The sequence below is a fragment of the Camelus dromedarius genome, chromosome 2 (genome assembly GCF_036321535.1).
Source record: "Camelus dromedarius isolate mCamDro1 chromosome 2, mCamDro1.pat, whole genome shotgun sequence".
Taxonomy (NCBI): Eukaryota; Metazoa; Chordata; class Mammalia; order Artiodactyla; family Camelidae; genus Camelus; species Camelus dromedarius.
This window is the reverse complement of record NC_087437.1, coordinates 26,160,741-26,184,735: the sequence shown is the minus strand read 5'-3', so window position 1 is coordinate 26,184,735 and position 23,995 is coordinate 26,160,741. Positions and strand designations below refer to the sequence as shown.

Here is a 23,995-nt window from a genome sequence, read left to right as displayed (position 1 = left end):
TACTGAGTCTGAGGCTTAATTTTACACCTCAATTTTGCTTTTTTTAAAAAAAAAATTAAAATCCTCCACTGTTTGGATGGGGACATGTGAGCGAGGTTAGTCCTTTTATTTCCAAACCTTGAATTTCATACCACTTTTCTTCTCCAATTTATGAACAGAAATAGGAAAATATTTTCATTCAAAAAGGCTAGACTTTAAAAAAAACCCTAAATACGGGACTGTTATAAAAACAATTGTGTGAAATGAAACTTCACCATTATCCATTTATATTAAAAATTAATTTTATGTTATACAAAAAGGTTTACAGATCTCTCCTTGATTTAAAAAAATTTTTTTTTCTTAGCTTTGCTGATTCATGGTGGATTTCACCTTAGGTTTAATCCTTCCAAGGTGAAGGCTGACCAGGAAGAAGTGTCAGACTACTCAAAGCGGATCAGGTCCACGTGATAGGGTGACTTTTAAGACTGGTTGTTTATTTTTGTTTTTGCTTTTGTTTCCTGGGATTGGAATACATGAGATGATAATAATCATAATACTTAGTTGGCATTTATTAAAAGATCTCTGTGCCAGCACCGTTCTCAGCATCATATACGTATTACCTCATATTATCACTGCAGCCGCCCTGTTGGGGAGACGCTGTTATTATTCCCACCTTATAGACGAGGAACAGAGAGGTTAAGTAGCCAGCTAGGGGATGGCCAAGGTTCAGATCAAGCCTTTGGCCCTGGAATCCCTGCTTCTGATCACTCTGACCTCCTGCTTGTCTTCCGTGCCGGGAGCAGGAAAAAAAGTGCAGTGGGATCATTAAATTAGGATGAAGTTTGAGCCTGGGTAGATGGATGTAGACAGAAGACTGTTACTTTACTCATATTTGTGGTTGAAGATAAGAAATGAATGTTCTTAGCTAATTTTTTCTCTTATTATTAATTATAATTTAAAATGGTTTTTCCATTTGAATTCTGGTAACATTTTTCATTGTTTCATTGGGCAGATATTTATAAGTACCTACTATATACCTGTGTGGTTGTACACAGTGGGGATATAGGAATGACCATGACAAATAAGATCCCTTTCCTCATGGACCTTACATTCTAATGAGAAAGACACTAAATAATAAGTTGCTATGAAGAACATTTAACATAATGTCTAAAGAGATGGCATCTATAGGAGACAGACATCAGTGAGGGAGTGAAGATCTGGGAAGATCTTAGGAGTGTGTTCCAAGCAGAGGAAACAGTTGGAGCAGATGCTGGAAGTGGGAGGAGCAGTGGGGAGGAGTGAGGGAGACAACGGAGGAGACGTGGACAGGCAGGCTTTGTGGGCCACCATCCAGGTGGGCTAGGGAACAGGTGGGTCTAGAGCTGGGGCCACCCAAGAATAATCTTAGAATCATTTCGGAGAAAGCATTGCCCCCTCGAATAACTTTCTAATTCAGACTGGACTAATTTATATTTCAAAGTTAGTTTCAGGTATAGTCAACACCCTTTCTGTATTCTCTCTCATTTGTTTGAAAGTCAAAAAGATACTGTGAGCCCCCTACAGGCTGAACATAGCATTGCCTCGCAATGACGTGGGGGTCACGTCCTCAAAGAACGGAGGGAAACCACATCGATGCTGAGGAATGGAGCTACAGTTATCTTTCATTTAAAACAGAGGGAACAGGAATCTAAATAAAGAAAAAGAAGGCACTAATGAATTCATCTACAAAACAGAAACAGACTCGCAGACATAGTAAACAATCTTATGGTTACGAGGGAAGGGTGGTTGTAAGGAATAAATTTGGGAGTTCGAGATTTGCAAATATTAACTACTATATATAAAAATAGGCAAAAAACCAAATTTCTTCTGTATAGAGCAGGGAACTGTATTCAATATCTTGTAATAACCTTTAATGAAAAAGAATATGAAAACTAATATGTGTGTGTGTGTGTTTATGAGACTGGGACATCGTGCTGTACACCAGAAATTGTCACATTGTAACTGATTATACTTCAATTAAAAAAATAAAATAAAATAGAGGAAAGAGATGTGAAATGGCACCGTGAGTTTAGGTTATTTCAGCTTTGGTTATTATAAATAGTGCTTCTGAATTTCGCTTACATGCTTAGCCACATACAAGTGTTCTTTTAAAAAGGCATACAGTATCTATTTGAAATATTCCAGGAGTAATTTAAATAAAAATTTAGAACTATAGATTTTGTATCTAGTTTCTGATATTTTTCTTACAATTTAACATTTTATTTTTATATGTCATTACAGATGACAGATAATTCATATGTTATGTAATTTTTTAAAAATCTAATGAAGTTCCAGAAATGATTCTTATATTTAAATTCAGACCACCTGGAGTTGCAAATTCAACCAGTATTCTTTCAGTGTTTGGCTAGATGTTTTTTTATCCTCCTAGCAGCATATTTAGAAGAGTAGATGTCCTAGAGGGAGTGTATAGCTCAGTGGTAGAACACATGCTTAGTATGCACGAGGTCCTGGGTTCAATCCCCAGTAGCTCCATTAAAAATAAATAAATAAACGCAATTACTTCTCCCCACACACAAAATAAATTTTTTAATAAACAAAAAAATTAAAAAGAATTATGTCAGATATAAAGAAATGCAGGAATCTCTTCAGCTCGTATGTTTAAAGGGGCATCAGTTTAGGGATAACCTCCTCATATCTTCAGAATGGTTGGAGAATTGGAATATTCTAATTAAAGTTGATTTTTTTGGATAATGAAGGTGATTGTCCAAAAGACCTTTGAATTTGCAGTTTATAAAGGACCAGAAACTGTATCATTGACTAGCTGCTTTCAGACTGGTTTGCGTGTGTGTGTATGTTTGAGGGGTTGGTGGCTCTATGCCCCTCCCATCAGGTCCAGCCCCTGTTATTCTTCTGTCTGAGGCCTCCTGGTAAGCTTTGCTTGGACTATAAGTTTTCAAATGTGCACTGCCTATCACATAAAAACAATTATAAGAAAATAACTCAGTGTTTCTAGATTTATTCAGAAGGTACTTCCAAGATTGGGATTATGGACTCAAATCCCCTTTTTAAAAAATCTCCATTTTTTGGTTTGCTTTTTATAGATTACTGAATAAAATTTGTTCATTAAGTATTTGATTATTTGCCATCTGGATGAGCTGGAGTGAACGAGGAGCCCTTTCTGGACAGGGGATTTATTTCAGTAAAAGTTAACAATACAGTTTCTTATCAATCATCTCTCCCATGGTTTACAAGACTCGTGCTACCGTAACTCCTAGTAACAGTATAATGAACTCTAGTAACCGAAAGTTTTTATAGCCCATGACTTCACTAGACTTGTCTAGACAGCAGTTACTCTATAAAATCATAGCATGTTGGGACTGGAAGAAGTGTAACACAGACCCTGTAACTTAGATGGCCTGAATAGTCTGTTTGCCATGGTAGCCAGGGTTTTGGGGTTTGAGGGACAGTGAGACAAATGACTTCAGCCTGGATAGTGGGAAACTGATAGGCGTAAATACGGGAAGGTCCTAACTTTGGTTTTGGACGCAAGTACAAATATACAAAAGTATTATTCTCTGGAAACAGCAGCAAATTGGAAAGGAATTTGGTGTCTGGTTATGTTTGTCAAAATGGGAGCGACTCCCTGGAGGTTCTAGCTAGAGAAAGTAATTGCAGTCAAATTCGTAAACTTTTGGATTGACTCTCCTTGGCAGAGTAATGCTAGCTTAAAAAAAAAGAAAGTTCATGTTTTAATTTTTGCTAATGAAATCCATATGCTATCAAATAGGTAATCGTCAGTGGGATTCGGATTGGAACTGAGTGGTTCCCCAACCTTCAGCCATTTTAGTCAGGGAAATAATTAGTCAAATAGAAAAACTGATTGACTAAGAAACTTTTTAACTAGTTGTTTTGCTGTCCTGGCTATTGATATAAGACTGCCAGATGTGATTTTATGCAAGCCTGAAATGAACTCTGTAATCCCACAGTGTTACTGCCCTGTAAGTGGCAGAGACCAGAATGCACCTGCTAGTTGGAGAAGACCAGTTGCTTTGATTGATTTAGATTTGGTCTGAACACCTGGGATAAAATAGCCTTGTCTCTGAGAAAGTGTCTTGAGAGACCTTTATATGATTTGGGTATTTAAACAATTGGATGGGTTGGACAGTCACTACGTAAATGCTTTGAGGGCAAATACCACATGAGCTTCTGGTTAACTTTGTGAATGTGAGAAAGTGACTTATGCCTGTAAGACTTTCTTCAAAGAAAGAACACTAATGATTTCCTGATGATTTTGGCTTATGGGAAATAAACATAGAGTGCTTGTATGTTTGGTGAAAAGTTTTTGTGCGAAGCATCCTTTGCTCCTGTCCTTGTGGCAATGAGTAAATGACTCTTGCTTCTCCCTGTGACTGTCCTGTTTCTGTAGGAAGCTGCCCTCTGCAGACAGCTGCCCATGGAAGCAGAGACCCTGGCCACAGTTCAGGCTGCTGTCAACACCCCCGCCATGACCCCAGACATGAGATCCATCACAAATAATAGCTCAGATCCTTTCCTCAATGGGTAAGTCAATATTTTGAGGCCACTTATTTTTGCTTTCTTTACTATGTGGTTTCGTGTATAATGGGTCTTTGTTTATGCTGGGAGCTTGGGGGTTGGGGTGAGGATAGAGGGAGAGTGTGGAGGGAAGTGGCAGAAAAGAAAAGTAGAGGAAGAAGTCATCTACCTTTTAAAAACAAAATCTCAAATTCAAAAATGGTGATATGACATGGAGTAAACCCCTAATCAATAATTTGAAAATGGGATGATTTCAATGGGATGGTGTTGTGTAGTAATTGTTAACAGGTATCTTGTGGTTTTATGTAGCCAACAGGGGTATAAAAACATGTCCTATGGTAAATAGGAAACAATGAAGAGGTGGTGTTTATGGTGAAATGTGAATAAGGTCATAGTTTAGACCTTATTTAGTTTAGTTAATAGTATTACACATTGTCCATCCCTGGTGTTGAGCACTGTACCATGTTTCTGTACCACGTCCTCGGGAAAGCTGGGTAGAGGATACACACGAAGTCTATACTCTTTTTACATCTTCTATGTGAGTCTAAAATTATTTTATGATAAAATTAATTAAAACAAAAGGGTGTTGTTTTAAAATATGAAACGTATGAGCAGAAGCAAAAGGTAATTTAGCCAGAAATATCTTTGTGCGTAGAACAAGTCAATTGTAATTATAGTCTTTTAAACCCAAATAAAGGGCAGTTTTCTATTTCTTGCATCTTTTCTGCCCTTGCAGTGGCTTCTGGCAAATGAGCAAATACAATTATGAAAGTTATTAAAAATAAAGAGATGAAAACAAACAGTAACCGATATGACAAAAGAAAGGCGTTTAGATGATTGATTTAAAATACTTCAGATGCTCAGAGAAGTGTAACGACTAATTCAAGGTTTACACCATGTACCCAACACCCAGATGTGCCATATTTCCATAGATCTTATTTTTTTTAATGTCTTATAATTAATATGTAAACTCATCCCCACCACTGAAATCCGTTTCTTTCCCTTCTTGCTGCCCTAGTGATAGCCCCTAGGCAGTTTGGAAGTTGATGTGTATCCATCTTGCATATTTTTGTACTTCTTATTGCCTATTCATGTGTATCCAGAAGCAATATTCAACACTTTCTGTTTTTTTTTAATTTACATAAATGGTATCATTCTCTAGATGTAGAACCAAGTGTTCAAATTGTTATTTTGAGTATTTTGAGATGAAAAGGGAATCAGTGTCAGTTTACTACGATGGCCAGTTTTATTGGCTTACAATTTATTAATTTCACTGACAGAGGGTTATACACTTCCAGACGTAAAGGAGGCGCAAAGTTCACCCTCCCTTCATTACCTGGGAGATCAGGCAGGTTGACAGCACTATACTCGTTTGGGGTCTTCGTGACTGTATTTCAATTTTGAAATTTCTTTCCATCTTTTGCTCGGCAGGGGGCCGTATCATTCGAGGGAGCAGAGCACCGACAGCGGCCTGGGGTTGGGGTGCTACAGCGTGCCGACGACTCCAGAGGACTTCCTCAGCAACGTGGACGAGATGGACACAGGTGGGAGCGGAGCCTACGAGTCCTGGCAGTGGGTCTGCACTTCCAGACCGTCTCTTTAGTCATCTCAGTTCTGAAAGCCAACCAGAAACACTTAACCTCAACAGCAACGTAAAATGACAGCTGAAAAGCCACCTGAACCTAGACGCTATTAATAAATCCTAACCCTTCCCTGTAGTTTACACAAATACAGTTTTATATATGGACACAGGATTTTAACTTCTGCTTTTTTTTCTTTACTGGTTTTTTTTTTCCCAACTTGTTCCTGTAGCCCTTTCCTCACTATTGCATTAACATACCACTGTCTGCTTTGCCATTCTTCCACAACAGAATATTTATGCTTTTCCAGCTTTTGGTTGTAAGGGCTGGGCCACTAGGATGCAAATTTTTTCATGTTATTCGCTGCATTTGGGAAGCAGTCGGCGGTGGGTATTTGGAAAGTTAAGCAACTCAGAGGATTCAAAATTGTCGGCTCCAAGTCCTCACAAGATAACAATGTCCGCCCCCAGCAGTGAAATGCGACCTAGTCCCTGGCTGCCCTACCTTCAGGCCAGGCCTCATCTGGCTTCCGGTTACCTCCTTTTCTCCAGGAGTGAGGCCTCCAAATGTGGTCTTATTGGCCAAACCTAGACTAAATTATCAAAGTCCTAAACTCCCAGAAGATATTCTAGAGCAAAAATTAAATTTAAAGAGCTGACGTGTCCACTCTTTGGAATTATTCATGCAAGTTTCTCCCCCGTCATCACTGTTGGTAGAAAGCTGTCCTGTGGTGACAGTGACCGCTTTCCCGAGTGCTGTGGTCAGGGTGTCCGTGTTTGTGACACTCTGCTCCTGGGTGTTCCTCGTGCTCTGAGTCTAAATGACTAGTCAGACAGGAGCCCAGCTCGGTCGGGGCGCTGGAGCAGCTGTTCAGGCCCTCAGTGTGGGCCATCATCTCCATGTTTAGAGAACTGCACAGACTGTCTTGTGAGGAGTCACCCAGGAATGGTTTGAACTGTTTGTTTTGTTATTCTTCAGTTTATTACTTCAGCCTTCTTCCTCCCTGCCCGCCTCCCTCCTTCTCTGCCTTCCTCCCTCTATTTCTCCATGTCCTTCTTTCGTTTTCAGTGTAAGATTTATTTTGCCCTCTTTGGAACAGCCTTATGAAGTGGCTCCTTCCTATGTTTAATAACTGTTTGCTTTTCACCTTTTAAACACTGGGACGCCAGTAAAGCTAAAAAGCAACCTTAAATAAGAAAAGACTCAAGAGCTTATCTAAATCTAAGCTTGACATCGAAAAATAAAGATGGATTCTTTTCTATGACTTTTAGAGTTTTTTATATTTTTATAGAATGAAAGATTCTTTAAATTGCTTTGCAGTTTTCAAAAGTTTCACACATGTGATTTTATATAATCTCCATAATAACCCGTTTGTAAAAAACCCCCACCCCTATTACTCCCCCACCCCTCCCCCACTGGTAGCCACTAGTTTGTGCTCAGTATCTGTGAGTCTGCTTCTTTCTTGTTTTATTCACCAGTTTGTTGTGTTTTTATAGATTCCACATGTAAGTGATAGCAGACAGTATTTGTTTTTCTCTATCTGGCTTATTTTTCTTAGCATAATACCCTCCAAAGTCCATCCACATTGCTGCCAATGGCAAAATTTCATTCTTTTTAATTGCTGAGTAAAAGCTTTCCATTGTGAATGTGTGTGTGTGTGTGTGTGTGTGTGTATCACATCTTTATCCATTCATCTGTTGGTGCACACTTAATGGCTTTTTTAAATGATGTTGAATAGATAAATAAGGATTGTTTTGAAGCCAAAATGTAGAATTAAGTTGTGTCCTCAAAAGAAGAACATAGTTTTTGCAGACAAGCAACATGATTAATCTTTGTTTCTCTGCTTCTTGGCAGTGAGTTTGGGGAAGTGATGTAACCTCCAGATTTCTCACCCATAAAGTGGGAGTAATGTGCTCACTTCATAGAATTGTGAGGGTTCATGAGGCTAGCGCTTGGCACAGAGTTCTCCTCTCCTCCTAAGAAGGCTGAAGTCATGTACAAGTTGGACTTGTTAAATGTTAGGTAGGGTTCCAGGTTATGTGAGTGTTGGCCCGTTGAGTTTAGGGTCACATCTGTGAAGTCTTATAGGAAGTGGGGATAAACACTCTCAGGGGAGAAATGTAATTAATTACTTAGTAACAAGATGAGGAAAAGCTGCCCAGAGCTCAGGTGTGGCTAGAAAAGGTCTAGTAGACCCACTGACCACACACCAACCAGAAGCTGAATGGGAAGAAGCCAGCTGAGCACTCCCTTTGCAGAACACACCTGGAAACAACAGCTGGATGTGGTGTGAGGAGAGAGTGGAGGGAATAACAAGAGCAAAGGCTGGGAAGTCACCCATCTTTTCAGAATATTCTCTGTTGATCACATCCTTTCAGAATTGCCCGTTTTTTGGTCTGTCCCACTTTTTGTTGATTGATTAATTATTATTATTGTTGATGCAAATATGCCTCCTTTAGTTTTTTAATCGAAGTATAGTTGCTGTACAATATTATATATGTTACATATGTACAATACAGTGGTTCACAATTATCAAAGTTTATACTCCATTTATAGTTATTGTAAAATATGGGCTATATTCCCCATGTTGTATAATATGTTCAACTTTTTTAAATTCTCAAATTTTATTTAATTTTATTTTATTAAAGTATTTTATGTCCCATTTTTTAAATGGATAAAACTGCAAAGACCGAAAAGATAACTATGAGGTTGGAAAGTTGCTCCAAAGAGAGACATTTAAAAAACTTTAACCTTAGTGAAGAACCTTTAGTCTCTTTATGCTTTCTATGTCTGAGGAGAAAGGATAAGAGGAATTCTTTACAACAGAGAGGTTTGATTTGGTTAATAAGTGTATTCTTGACTTACTGAAAAGTTAAAATGAGAGATGAGTAGAGATGAATAATTCTAACTGGAGATGAAGAAAAGACATCCAGCACTTTAGATCAGATAATTTTTCAGGGTAGATAATTTTTTTAAGCCTCTTTTTCATCTGTTACACTCTAGTGGGTAGAAAAAAGTTATTTTGGATTTTCTTTTCTCAATTGATGTTGTTTTTCAATGTCAGTGATACAACATCAAAGTCATGTTGAACTTGATTTAATTTTTCAGACTACTGCCTTTTGCAATGAAAATCCTATAAAACATTTCCAAGAGTCATTGACATTTTATGAGTTAGAGAAAAGCCATGGAGTTTTGGTGTCATCCAAATGCAAGTTTGATTATGTTTCCCTCATCACTCAGAAAGATGCAGCTTTTCTCCTTGGAAAATGCATATGGTTAAAATGAATTTTCTCAGGTTTTGCTCAGAATAGTGAAATTTCTATGCACATTTCTCCAGAAGGCTATTGTACTTGTAGGACCCAAAAGCTAATTGAACAAGTTTCTTCAAATTCATTCTATGGTGGAAGCTGGTCATCGTTATCAGTGCTCCTCAGACTTTGAGGTATATTTTATCCCTTCAGATAATTGACTAGGATATTGGAATGAACCAGTTGTTCCCAAGTTTTTCTTTCTCTCAGCACAATCAACAAAATTTGTTGTGTTTTTGTATTTGTATGTGTGCGTATGTATGAATGAAGCCCAGAGCCACATATGTGTGGCAGATCTTATACAGCACTTAACTCCAGAATGTAAAGAAGGTACTATCACCCCAATTTCAGACACGTGAGGTGTGTCTGAGGTCACACGGTTAAGAAGCTCCGTCTCCTGACACAACGGTCAATACGTTTTCTCCTTTACATTATTTATAGAGAATATGTATTCTTCATGTCACATCCCAGACACTTTACTCTGGAACGGCATTGTCTCAATTATGTCCTGCAGACTCTAGTTCGATTAGGATATAAATTCTGCCAAAATTGGATTTGATGATAAAATGGATTTAGGTAATACTGGCTTAAGCAAAATAAAACAGAGTTCCTTACTACAAGACTTCTCAGAACCTTAATATGCTCCCATGCGTGGTGACTCATGCTTTGTGAGGAAGAAAGATATATAGTCGTGGGGTGTATGTGTGCATGGAGTGAGGGGGGCAGTCTGCAGAACCCACCTTCTAAAATACTTTGAAAATGATCCCTAGAGCTGTCGATGAAGGTAGCTTTTTTAAAATTTAATTTAATTAATTTATTTTTAATGGAGGTGCTGGGATTGAACCTCGGACCTTGTGCATGCTGGGCAAGAACTCTACCACTGAGATATACCCTCCCCTGCGAGATAGTTGTTTTAATAACATGGTGAAAAGAAACTCCTCCTGTCTATCCACACTCCTACTGTTTTTGAGCATTAAGAGGGATGATGGGGCAAATTCAAGCTTACAATTAAATTGTTGGATTGTAGCTCCGTAACAAGGTTATTACAGGCAGAGCCTTTCTACCCTTTCACAAACCAGTTCTTTGTGCCATTCATGAGAAGGCGTCGATTGGAGGTCAAATCCACAGTGCCTTCACTTGCTCCTTTCCTATCTCCCTGGACCACCTGTCCCAGACCGTGTCAACCCAGAACAATTCAAGATTCACCTGGCATCTCTGTATCTCTTACGAGTGAGCATCATCAACTCAGTATCAATAATGTGGTAGCTGAAATTGTGCACAGAGATGAAGTATTTTCGACCTGCAGCAATAAAATCTTCTGTTTGAATGTAGACAACAGCCGAAATGAAGATGAGAATTACGTTGACAGTTGAATTTGTCCCAGTTTCAAGAGCTTAGAAAAAGGAATTAAAATGGTTTCATTTCATTCTGTTACAGGAGAAAACGCAGGACAGACTCCCATGAACATCAACCCTCAACAGACCCGTTTCCCTGATTTTCTTGACTGTCTTCCAGGAACAAATGTTGACCTCGGAACTTTGGAATCTGAAGATCTGATCCCCCTCTTCAATGATGTAGAGTCTGCTCTGAACAAAAGCGAGCCCTTTCTAACCTGGCTGTAACCGATAACCATTGTAGCTTGGGTGCAGCCAGGACCTGGCATTTCCTGGGCCTCTTGGAAAAAGCGATGGAGCAGAGCATGTCTGCAGGTGTGCCGCTTTCTGCCTCCATGACGCATGCTCCCTCCTTTCCTTGTGGCCAGTTTAATCATTGCCTGGATTTGATTGGCAGTAACTTAACTTAAACATAAATAAACATTCTATTTTCATTTTCTGCACGCCTGCATTCCTGTGATGGGTTATGCAGAATCATTTCTGCAGAATTGATTATGCAGAATTGCTGCTCCGCTTTTCTCTCTGCTGCCCCATGACTAAGCTTTATGGGTGTTTGTTGAAATTCCTACATCAATTGATTATAAACCATGAAAAGCTGACCACAGGCAGTGACTTCTGACAGGCGGCTCGGTCCAGGAAATGTACACAAAATTCTACCTGATTTACAGTTTCAAAAACTGTATTGATAACATTAGTACCAAATGCTTTAAAAAATATTTAACTTGAGCTTTAAAAAAAATCATTGTATGGATAGTAAAATTCTGCTGTATGGAATACAATGTAGTTTTGAATCCATGCTGGTTCTGATGGTTCTTATTACTCTGTATTCACAAAGGCACACACAGCCCTATTGCAGTTTATCCTTCATCATTTTACTGCACAGCAGCATCTAGACAGCCAGTCCTTCCAGCAGGAGAGGAACAGCAGCATGAGTCACAGTTCCTCCACTAAGATCTTATGAAAGAGACCAGTTTGGCACCAATTATGAACATTTATTAAACAAAAGTTTTTAAAATTACAAGTTGGATTTTTTTTTTTTCAGTTGCAGCTTAGAACTTGACGTCTATTTTATAAAGCGCTATCATTTTGTAGCTGATGACAAAGGGCAACCAGATGTTTTTGATGCATCAGTGGCAACTGTATTTTGGGCTTTGGAAACTGTCCTGAAAACATCGGGACAACGTAGCTTTCAACCTGCTAGCATACAAAGGAAGCTGTTGCTTTTTAAATTCTGAAGCCTCGTTGGTTTTGCTTCTTTCAAGATTTTCAAGTGTTGAAAAACACTGTTATCTATGAAACTGAAGGATGAAGCGGATCTCTGACTGACGTGTAAAATAACGCCCCCTGAGGGTGGATGGTGGAGACATGTTTCTGAAGTCAGTAAAGTTGATTCCTAAGTATATTATCCTAACCCTGTTTGCTACAGTTGGTATAAAAAGGCATGTAATATGTACTCAGTACCTCTTATGTAACCAAAAACGTTTTTTATTAGCTCCTAAGGACTGAGAGAGAGCGTCAGGTCCACCTGACATGCACTCTGCCTGCATTGCCAATGAAGTCCTCAACTGTTTAATATTGTGAACTGACATTATTTATAATCTATGAATTTAATATCTTTTTTCTTTTGAAAGACATTCATAATGCAGGTCTCTGAGAGGAACCTTTTAATTCCCAAGGGGCTTATTTGCTGGGGATCTTTAATTAAAGATCCCTTTCGATCTACCAGATTATAGACGAGCAGAATACATCTTATCTTGTTGGAAAGAAGGCAAGTGACAAGGTCAGAGATGAAGTAGTCAAGTTATGGAATATAGTGGAAAGGATACTAGGTGTGAAATGGAAGTAGACAAGCTATAGGACCCCGTGCAAGACGAGCAAGACGAGCAGGAGGTATGAGAGGTGCCCCGAAAGAACAAAGCAGCAGTTTTCTCCTACAACCTTTGTACCAAAAGACAGCTATATAAGAAAAGACGGCTTCAGTGCACTTTATGTGGGAAAAGGAGGGGCGGGGATGCTAGTGCCCTGTCCCCGCTGATGCTGAGTATATAGACAGACAAAGGCATAAACCTACCGTTGCTTCCAACACAATGAAGTGATTTTTTTCCCCCCAAAGGACCCATAGTTTCTGTTCCTCTGATTCCTTCTCTCACTCAAAATGCTCTGAGAGGGATGGGGGTAGATGTTTCTGTTGCTACTAAATTGAAGGGAGCACTATTTCTTTTTCTCTTGTGTTAGCAATCATTGCAAAAAGCATTGTACATTCTTTCTAAGAAAAAGCAAAAAACAAAAAACAAAAAAAAAAACAAAAACAAAAAACAACCAAAAACAAGGGACCTAATAAAACTGAGCAGTGTTACTGTATTTTTAAAAAATATTTTTGTAGACTCATTTTCAGGTTATTAAACATAAAAGAAACAGATACCCCTCTTCTTTTTTTAGGTAGTTAAAACATCGATGATTTGTATTATCAATTTTTAGAAGAAATTTCCTAGTAAGCTTGTGGCATTAGAAAACACTAGAAAAATTTTTTTAGTGAAATTAGTTGGAACATTTATTAATGAACATAACAAGTATTTTTCCAGAATTAAATATGGACCCAGAATACATGTTTACTAATAAATGAAGCCAGATATAATTTTTGTTGTTGTCTTTAAGGCCATAAAATACCGCCTTTGTTAAAGAACACTAAAGCTAGAAATATAAAGAACAACTTTTAAAGGATATTTCCTATTATTTTAAGGGTTAAAACCCCTGTAGAATTCATGATAAGGTGCTATTTATACTATATTTCTTATTTTAAAACAACTGCGAGAATATCTTGTCTTTTTAGTCTTAAATTAATCCATAAATTTCAACATTTCATCCAATAATTTTGCCAGGAAAAAGGCATATTAAAAATTGAAATTGAAAATAATTTCATAGATCTTTCTTTCAAGGTATTTTTTTCCCCTGATAAAACATATTTTCTTGAAGTAGATACACTGTCAAAACCTATTTGCAATTCTGTTAAATCTAAGTAATTGTTAGTGTTTCACCATAGCATTTAGGATGTGAAATGCCATTTCTTTCGTCGACTATACGATATAGGAGGAGCACGTAAAACAGTAAAACCTTTCGTTTGTTGGGGGTGCTAACGACCCCATCAAGGGAGAAAAGTTCTCTGTAGAAGAAGGCAATCTGGAGCGTGAGTTTCGCTAATGACAAGTTGTGTTCTCATGACATAATTGGAAAGTAACTTCTGAAAGTGCAACTTTTAAGAAAAATAAAAGCAGTTAAAAGGAAATTGTACATTAATTTAATTGGGAAAATGGGCGATTGACAGAGACCGTTTCCCTAACACACTACATCATTTATGTGTTAGTACTTTAACTTTTTAAAAAATTATTTCTACATTTTGTAATATGACATATGTGTGTTTATTTTTAATGTAGATTTCTATGCATACAGAAAGTATGCAGAAAAATCAATCAGATCAAACTATTTTACCTGGAGTTTGGTACTGATTTTTACTTCTCTGATTCTGTATAAGAAAAAATAAATACAATTGAATTTCCACTTGGAGCCTTCATCTTGTTATTATTTGAGTGTGTTCCTTTTATTGAGGGCTTGGGTGGTGCTGAAGAAAGGCTTATGTAACCCTCCTGGCAGACAATGAAAGAAAGTAAGTTTTGTAGGCAAATGTATTTTTGGCTCAAATGCCTGACCTTCAATATTTTAAATATCAAGGGGGGAGGGTATGGCTCAGTGGTAGAGCGCATACTTAAGCATGCACGAGGTCCTGGGTGCACTTTCATTAAAATCAGTCAATCACCCCTTGCCCCTCGAAGAACAACAACAACAAATATTCTGAATATCCACAGAATGCTGATTTCTACTTTATTTGAAGTAGCTCACTGAGACTTTAAAAAATGTATTCTTTTTCTTTTTTTTAAATCACTTGGTCCTTCCAACACCCTCACATATCTGACTGAGACATCAGAACTACAGGATTCTTGTTGTTCCTCAGTTATTAACAATATTCTGTGGCTTCTTGTCAAAACTAAAAACAGCTCATCATTCATTCAGAGTGTGGGCTTGTGACGGTGTGTTTTCTCTGCTGAGTCGCTTGATGCTCGCTGTGGTGATACCTTTGACCATTCCACAGAGGCACATGGTGAAAGCACCCTGAGTAGGACAGTGTTTTTAAGCAGAAGCGTTCAGCCAAACGATGGAAAGTAGAGATTCTGGTAGAAACAACTTACCAACAGTCCAGAGTCCAAGTCTCATGTACCTTTTAAAAAAATATATTTCATCATCACTTTGAAGGTAACATGGGCTGATTGCTGAAAATGTAAATACCAACAAGTATAAAGTAAAAAGTGATAATTCTCTATCTTTCAAGTCTCACACTTGAAGAAATATATCTGAGTGTTTATTTTCTCTGTAGTATAAGCTGGACTTTTTTTTAACAAAAGGAAAGTAATTCTACCTGCTGTTTTGAAGCTTTCATTTTTATCTCTGAACAATCACAATGATTTCACTAATATATATTGAGCGTTGACTAAATGCCAAACACTATGCAAAACACTTGATGTATAGGATCTAATCTGCACAGCCACCCTATTATTTCAATATTTTATCCTCACTTCACAGATGAAGAACTTGAGGTTTAGAGAGGTAAAGTAAGTTGCATAAGGTCTTATATTAAGCAAGAAATACATTCCAATCTCATGATCATCTTTCTATGCCAGTACCTGTAGTTGTATATTTCATTATTTTTAACAGGTAGCTTCCTTTTGCATGGATGTCCCCCGTTGGTATCCAGTTGGTCGTTTTTCAGTTTTTGCCTTTACCAGTAGTGCTGCACTAAACCATCTGTTCTTGTGTGAGTATGGCTAGAGGAGAAATTCCTAGGAAAGGAATCACTATATCAAAAGATACGTGATCTCAAGTTTTGGTGGATTCTGTCAAATATGTTTGAAAAAAGGACTGTATCAATTTATACTTCCAGGAACAAGATATGCAAAGGCCCGTTTCACCATTGCCAACCTAGACCTGGCTATTGCCTAACTTTTTTTCTTTAAGATTGAAAAGCTTTACTACAAACATGCAGTCTTAAAAAAAAAAGAAGTTAAATTTGATTTGTGTAAACATTAACATCTTTTGTGTTTTTTACCCCCTCGCTACACATTCCATAAAATATTCTGGAAGATAAGTGGAATATATAAACAAAGTATAAAAACTGAATGAAAAATATATTTTTTATTTCTATCAATAATATACAATACAAATTAGTTTCTTTTTCTGTTTTTTCCCCAGCTTTATTGAGATATAATTGACATTGTGTTAAGTTTTTAAGGTACACAATGTAGTGATTTCATACACGTACATATTACAAAATGATTACCATGCATCACCTCACATGGCTGCAAAATTTTTCTGTGTGTATGGTAAGAACTTTTGAGTAACTTTTAAATCTTTGCAAATATGATAGGTAGACAATATCTTCCTGTTACAGTTTGTATTGCTTGAATTAATAGTAAAATTGAATGATATTTTCATAGTGTTATTGTCTATGGTGGGTGATGTGAGTTCTCACCCAGATCACCTTAGATTCCTTTTTACTGTTTTTGTGCACCCCACGAGCTATTACCTGCCCCCTTCATTTTTTTTTTTTAATAAAGGTACTGGGGATTGAACCCAAGACCTCGTGTATGCTAAGCACATGCTCTACCCCTGAACTATACCCACCCCCTCAGTCTCATTTCTTACTCTAGTTATCTACAAAACACTCACTTTCTCATAACACTAAAAATCTCCCATTCTATAATCTTCCTTAGTGTTTGAACAGGTTTGATACATTCAAGAGATCGATGGATTTGTGTCATATACACAAAGACAACTCTTTTTCTTATAGCATTTCTGAGCATCCAATTGCTAGACTGGAGAATGAGATACTGATATTTTTTTTTTGCGGTGCTAATCCCCATAAATAACATCATTTCAGCAAGCATGTTCATTACTGCCTAACTAGAGGGCCTGATATTTCCACTAGTAGGATTAAGGACTGTTTCCAGAAAAAGCTCCCCCTCAGATATCTTAACCTGGTAATGATGATGTAGCTAATTAGGCTACAAATGGAGAAAATTAATTTATGGGATTAGCGGAGATTTAACAGTCACCAAACCCTGCACTCGAGAAAGAGAATCCATTTATGGAATTAGCATAGGGTAAAATAGGAGTTTCAGAGAATGAGAACACAGGAAATTTTAGTTAAAGGGGGGAAGTGAATCTGGCACACTCCATGCAGCACTGCAAGTCCTGGAGAAGGTGTGTGTGTGGGTTGAGGAAGGGCAGGTGTGGGCGGTGTCCTTCATGGACTTGCCCTGGGCTTCGTTGCCATAACCAGTTAAGAAGTTCAGTGCCATGCAAGTATTAACACCACAGCCTTGGCCGAGTTTCTTACGGTTTTGGAATTTCAGTTTCTTCCCATGTAAATTGGTTAAATGAGAGAGTGGTGAAGATCAAGAGACATGACTCAACGAAGAATACTCACTAATTCAAAGGTGGTCAATAAATGTTCATTTCCTTCTTTTCTTGGTGAGCTTTTTCCTCTCTTCTTCCCAGGGCACATACATTTTTCTCCACAGCACTTACCACCATCAAACAGTTAAGATGTCCTTGTCTCACCCCCAGGAGACTGCCAGTGCTGTGAGAGCAGAGATTTTTGTTTGTTTAGTATCTAGCACCTTGAACAATGCCTGGTACACTGTTTACAATATTTGTTGAATGAATGAATATGTTGGTGAGATTGTCGTTCACACTGCAAGCCTTCCTGGGGGCAGCACCTTCTTTGATTGACTTGTTTGCTTGCACTTCCATGTCTCGATTTAAAGAGGCTTTTGGAAAATGTTCCTCAGTTGGGAGATATTAGAGAAAAATTGGATTCTTCAGGAAGAGGGCCAAACCTGCCTGCTTAGAAATTATCTGCTGAGTGACCTGCGGGGCCCTGTTGCCATTAGAGGGCAGCAGATGGCTTCGTCATGGTGTGGTGACAGGTGCCCCCAGGCCAGTGAGCAATGGGAGAGGCTGGGGAAAGACTGGGGCATCACAGGAGGGGGAAATAGAAGGACACGCAGAATATTGACATTTTTGTTATCTTATCTGCACTCCTACACATCCCTTGCCAGGAAGATGTATAGCTTTTGAGTGAGAATAAAGTTATTTGTAAGTAAACAGAAAAAAAAAAGAAAAAAATAAGGTGTTCTAAGAGCAAGCTTCATAGTGGAGTCCATGGACCACCTGCCTCAGGTTATCCTAAGATATCAGTGTAAAATGTGAATTTCCCTGACTTCCTGCATCTGAACGAGGTTGACGGCTAGGAATCTGCATTTATTCAGCCAACTTCTGGGGACTCTGGCGCACTCTCAAGTTTGAGGACCAGCACACTTGACGAGCAGTCTCCAAACTTTTCTATCATGGAGCCCCAACGTATGTATGTTTATTTCTCTATTTATAAACTATATACATAGGTGACTGTCCTAATGTTATCTTGTGCATTATAAAACATTTCACGAAAATAGACGTTTTGAAAGGTTGGCAAAACATATACGTTAAATTTTACATATGAACTTCCCACGCCACCTTTTGGATGAGAGGATGAGGATAATTCATGCTGATTAAATGTTAGTTAGTCGATCCTCAGGGTGACTGAGATGGCATAACTCTCATTTTCTCAAGTTTATGGCCCCAACATCGGTGGGCATGAGACTGCATGGTCATCTGTAGAGGTTTTATTTTGGCTTCCATAGAGTTACCGGGAATTCTCTCTCTCTCTCTCCCTCCAACCCCCACGAAAATTCACATTTGGTGCTGGGGAAAGTTGTCCTATTTACCCTCTTCCCCAGCCTGATGCCCTGAGTGCAATTTCTGGGTGGGAAACTGAGGGTGGACTGCTTGGTATGTTGGCATCCTAGAGCCTGGCAATGCCAGGTACTTACACACACACACACACACATAGATACACACACTCCCCTGGGACTACTTCAAGCCCGAACAAGTTGCAAAATCATCTGCTATGAAACCCTGCCTGCAAAAAGCTTTAAATTGGTGATTAGATTTTAAATTTGGCTCTTAACCTTCTGAGGTCATAGGTCTCTTTGAGAATCTAATGAAGTCTATGAAATTTCTCTCCAACATGGGGAAAAAATTACTCATCTGATCATATAGACCATTTCAGAGGGTGGGAAAGTTTCTGCAGTTCTCAGAGACTGGACCCTGAGCCAGCAGCGCTGGCCTTTCCTGGGAACTTACTAGAGATGCCCCCCTCCCCCGCCACGCCTACTGAGTCAGAACTTCAGGGTGGGAATAAGCCCTCCAGGTATTTTTGGTGAATACTCAAGTTTGCAAACACTCCAGAGAAGTGGTTCTCAAATCCGCCTACTTCTTAGAATCACTTGGTGAATTAAAAAAAAAAAAAATGCACTGATGCCTGGGCTCCAATCTCCTTTAATTAAATCAATTTTCCGTAGGTGGACAGAGGAATTTAGAACGGTCTGACTCATCGCTCTCATTTACAGGGAGGAAACTGAGGCCTGGAGACTGAGGCGCTCTCCCAAGGATGCACGGAACCGGCCGACTCAGGCGGCGCCCTGCTCCGCGTCTGTCCCTGTCCCAGGAGGTACGCACACTGAGGCAGTGAACCCTGCGGGCCCATGAAGTCCAGACAGCAAAGACGCGCGTGTTCAGCAGTTGCCAAGATCTCGGCATTTTCAGAAGCAGATCCTGGACATCAGCTCCCAGTGGATTTTCCCCTTTGACCCAGTGTCTGCAGTGCCTGCTGCCTGTTTGCACTGAACTCAGTTCATGGCCCGTTCTTGAGAATGAGCTTAACCTTGCCTGGCCGGGGAAAGCAATGGAGCTGTAGCGCGCGCGGGGCGGTCTGTGTGTGGACGCTTGGTGGGGGGTTGGAGTGGGTACCGGGCAGCAGAGCCTGGGGGGATGTAGGGTCAGGGGAGGTGCAGGCTTGGAGCCAGGTGTCCTAGGTTTAATGCCAGCGCTGCCACCGACTCACTGTGTGACTTTGGACGTCTTGCTCAACCTCTTCGCGCCTCAGTTGCCTCACTTCTCACTTATGGGTGATAATAATACATTACAACTCCCCCGGAGGCGAGGGTTGTGACTATTAAGTGGTTTTGATGCCCCCACGTCAAGACTGGCATGTGCATCAGAGCGCACACTCCACGCACGTGTCAGCTCTCAGCGGTTGGCAGGATGGGGGCAGATTGCTTAGGAATCTGGCTTTTCTTTTCTTCCCCTTCCTTCCTTCCTTCCTTCCTTCCTTCCTTCCTTCCTTCCTTCCTTCCTTCCTTCCTTCCTTCCTTCCTTCTTTTCTTCGTTTCTTTCTTTCTTCCTTCCTTCCTTTCCTTTCCCTTTCATTTCTTTCTTCTTTTTACTGGTTTCTTCTTTTGTAATCCTGAGGATGTCGAATTCTGCCTCTGCCTTCTGGCTTCTTCCACTCAGAATAAAATCATTAAATAGAAATAATTGGGAAATAAAAAGCACAGGAATGTGCAACCAAGGGGACTGTGTGTGTGTGTGTGTGTGGGGTGCCTTTATATAAGCACTTTGAAAGACTGTATAAGAATACTGATTTTAGTTAGATGATCTGAGTTTCCCACATGCTTTTTATGAGGTCCCAAGGAATTTATTTATTTTTTCTAAGCCTCACTTTACTCTTATACAAAATGGGCTAATTATAGTTTCTTTATCATAGAGTTGTGTCCAATGAAAACAAATCTGGATTTAGAAAAGGAGAAACTTTATTCAAAAGGAATATTGCAACAGGAGAATTACCAGTCTCAGGAATCCGCTGGCATCTCAAAAACAAATGGAAAAGGCTTTTCTTTTACGGGAGGGGTCAGTAGTCCTTCACAGCAATGGACAATTGGGAGAGCAACGGGGCATGATAGCCAGGGTCCGACAGGAACGGTCTCACTGTGGTCAGCCTATTCTATGATAAACTGGTAAAGGGACACTTTAGTGAGGCAACTGAGGCACGAAGAGGTTCAGCAAGACATCCACGGTCGCAGAGTGAGTCGGTGGCAGTGCTGCTCCAGCACCTGGTAGCTCATGCTCACTGTTGCCAATGAGACAGAGGTTCTGAGCTGAAGGAGTTCTCAGTCCAGAGGGAAAGAAGGAAGTGTCATGTGCTATAACTTGCAAACAGCAACCATTCTGACACACACAGGATGTCATGGGAGAACGTGGAGTTTGTCGGTAAGCTGGGGGTGCTATGACGAAGGAAGAACTGGGACAAGATGAGAACTGAACTGAGTCTTGAAGGAGAAGCAGCAGTTACCCTGATGAATAAGAGGGAAAGTTCCCAGGCAGACAGCACAGGACATGCAAAGCCAGGGTTTGAAAGTGTGTGGGGTGACAAGGACAGCAGACAGTTACTGGATCCCCAAGTTCCAGGCAGAGCAAGGGCTGGATCTGCAGAGGTCAGTGGGGGCTGGCTGATGGAAGCCATTGAAAGGGAAGGAGCATGGCAAGTTTTGTGTTTAGGACACAACTTGGCTCACTCCTAAGATTCTGTGTTTACTTAATGTAGATGATGACATTTGCTGAGACAAGGATTTCCGGAGAAGAATGTATGGAGGGACTGGGAGAGTTCAGCTTAGAAGTGTTGCTTTGAGAGACCAATGAGACATTCAAAAACAGATAGCAGGCAGGGCAGTGGTTTGGGCTGGAGATAAAGACATGGGGGTCATAAACATAGTCATTAAACCATAGCAGTGAGGATCATCTCTGGAGTGCATTCAGACCAAGAAAAACAGTGCTCTGAAGTCAGGACATTTAAGGAGCAGAGTACTTTCTTTTCAATGCACGTGTGTCACTCAGTGATAGGCAAATGTTTGTTTATGCACATATGTGTGCACTTAACCAATTACTGGGCACTTTCTGTGTGTAAACACTGTGTTGTATCCAGGATAAAGAATGATGGCTCTTCTCCTTGGGCAGCACTTGGTCTAGACAAGCGATTTTCAACTGGGGGTGAGTTTGTCCTCCCAGGGGACATTTGGCAATATCAGAGATATTTTTGGTTGTCACAGCTGAGAAGGAGAGACTGATTCTAGAATCTAGTAGGTAGAAGCCAAGGATGCTGCTAAACACCCTACAGTGCCCCGGGCAGTTCTCCTCACACCCGGCGAAGAATTATCTCGTCCCAGATGTCAATTGTGTGGAGGTTGAGAAACCCTGATCTCCACCAAGAGGACATGTACATGGTCAAGAAAACTAACAAGCCATTCCTTTCTCTAACCTCAGTAAGATGGCTTTGTAATGTGTCAACTCGGCTAGGAACTGCATTTCCCCAAGTCCCCTTTCCTGTATGTTTCCTGTTAGGGTGCAACACGAAGTCATTCCTGCAAGCTCTGGAGGGCAGGGGGGAAGCAGCAGTGCCTGGTAGCTCATGCCCACTGTCACTGGTCTTCTGCCTCACCTCCCTGACATAAGGCAGCCGCTGGGTGAACAACTGCTCACCTACCCCAGGATTTTCAGCTTCTCTGGTCCCTGGACCGAGCACAACCTAGTATGTGTTTGGCTCCACGGTAAAGAGTCCCAGCTTCTGCAGGACACCCATACTATTGAAGCCAGAGGAAACAAGAACTGGCACGGGGTTCAGTCCATCCTCATGGGCTTCAGCTCATGCTGTGGCTTCCAGCTTGTCCGTGCTCTCTCACGCTTTATACCCATCTTCCCTTGCTGATTGCCTGGCCCGTGGACTTCAAGCAGCATCAGACACAAAGATATCAGTCTATCAGAGACTGCTTAACTAGCTCCCACAGCAAGTAAGGGCAAAGCCTTGTAATATATACGCTGACGGATCTTCAGCCTCTGATTGAACCATGGCTGATATGCTGGGTTAAGGTCAGCGTCAGTCCATTAGTGTTTCTAACACAGGGCAAAGTAGTTTTGTAGAAAGGCAGACTTTTTCCCCCACTGGGGCCAATCTCAATAGTCCTTTCCCATGAATTGTTCTAAACCCTAGACCTGTTCTTCTCTTTTTTCTCCCCCTCCTCCTCTTGCCTCTCCTCTCTCTCTCTTTTTCACTTGTTCTATTTCATGTTTTGGATGAATACACTCCATAGACTACAGTAGGTCCTTGAACTTTCTCTCTTGCACTTCAGGGGTGTGAGCCAAGGGAGTTATTCCATGGTTCGTTGACTAAATATGAGTGCCCTTCATGGGCCTTTTTCATGAGATCCGTCCAAAGTCTTCAGTCATATACTGTTGCTACCTGGGTCTTTGTCGATTGAAGGATTATGATGTCTGTCTTGAAATGTTCCTTCTGACATTTTTTTTTTTTTTGTCTCCATCTGGAGATCCTCCAAAGACTTTGTGTCTTCTGGAAGCAGCTCAGAGCAGAGCTGCCCTCAGTCTTGGGGCAGACACCCTCCAGGGCTGGGACAGCGGGAGGAGAAGCCAGGTGCTATTTCCATGTCCTCTGTTCCACTCTTTGTTACAACTCCTTGCCTACAGCTGTATGTGTGACTGGTGTGTTTGGGTAAAACCTGGCAATTCCTTTTCTCCCTTTTCCTCCCTCATCACGAATAGCCCAGACTCATCAGCATATTGTGTGTATGTAGCTGGACGACATCTTGAGGAAACTGGTTTTATTTTTTCTTCCTAGTATTCCTCTTTCCCTTTCCCGCATTCAGGTGGGCCTTTCGCCTTGTGCTCAGGGGCCCAGTAGGATGCTGACACAGAGGCAAAATCCCAAGAATGACCCACATTAAAGCCTGGGCCATGGTACTCAGAGTCAGAAACCAAAGGCAGTTATAGAAAAACACAGTTTTAACTTTTATACTCATGAATCTGTGTATTAAGATCACTCCAGCCCCCTGTTCAATCTGTAACACAGAGGACCACTTCCTACTTACTTTGGCTGCTCATATTTGAAGTCTTCTTACAGTTTGTTTCAAGACGAGGGGCACTACCTCACTCAGTCTGAGGACCTAGGGGAGAAAAAATGGGCCCTGGGCACCTTCACTGACACAACAGATTTAATGAGTGCCTAGTGCTTGGTTCCCTGTTAGGTGCTGGGCATTTAGACTAGAATCAGATATTGTTCTTGCCTCAAAGAATTTGTAGTCCAAAGTGTAGGGATTATAAGTCATGTACTCAAGAAAGCAACACA

At 40.2% G+C, this 23,995-nt stretch overlaps 1 protein-coding gene across 1 annotated transcript in view; it reads left to right on the top strand.

The window, feature by feature from the left end:
- The window catches only part of WWTR1 (WW domain containing transcription regulator 1), a 125,849-nt gene extending 111,479 nt beyond the window's left edge, over nt 1–14,370 (top strand). Inside the window, exons 5-7 of the mRNA XM_031449127.2 lie at nt 4,406–4,539; nt 5,965–6,077; nt 10,859–14,370. Of these exons, the coding sequence (XP_031304987.1) occupies nt 4,406–4,539; nt 5,965–6,077; nt 10,859–11,043 (432 nt within the window). The 3' untranslated portion in view covers nt 11,044–14,370. The remainder of the gene's footprint in view (nt 1–4,405; nt 4,540–5,964; nt 6,078–10,858) is intronic.
- The last annotated feature ends 9,625 nt before the right edge of the window (nt 14,371–23,995 follow it).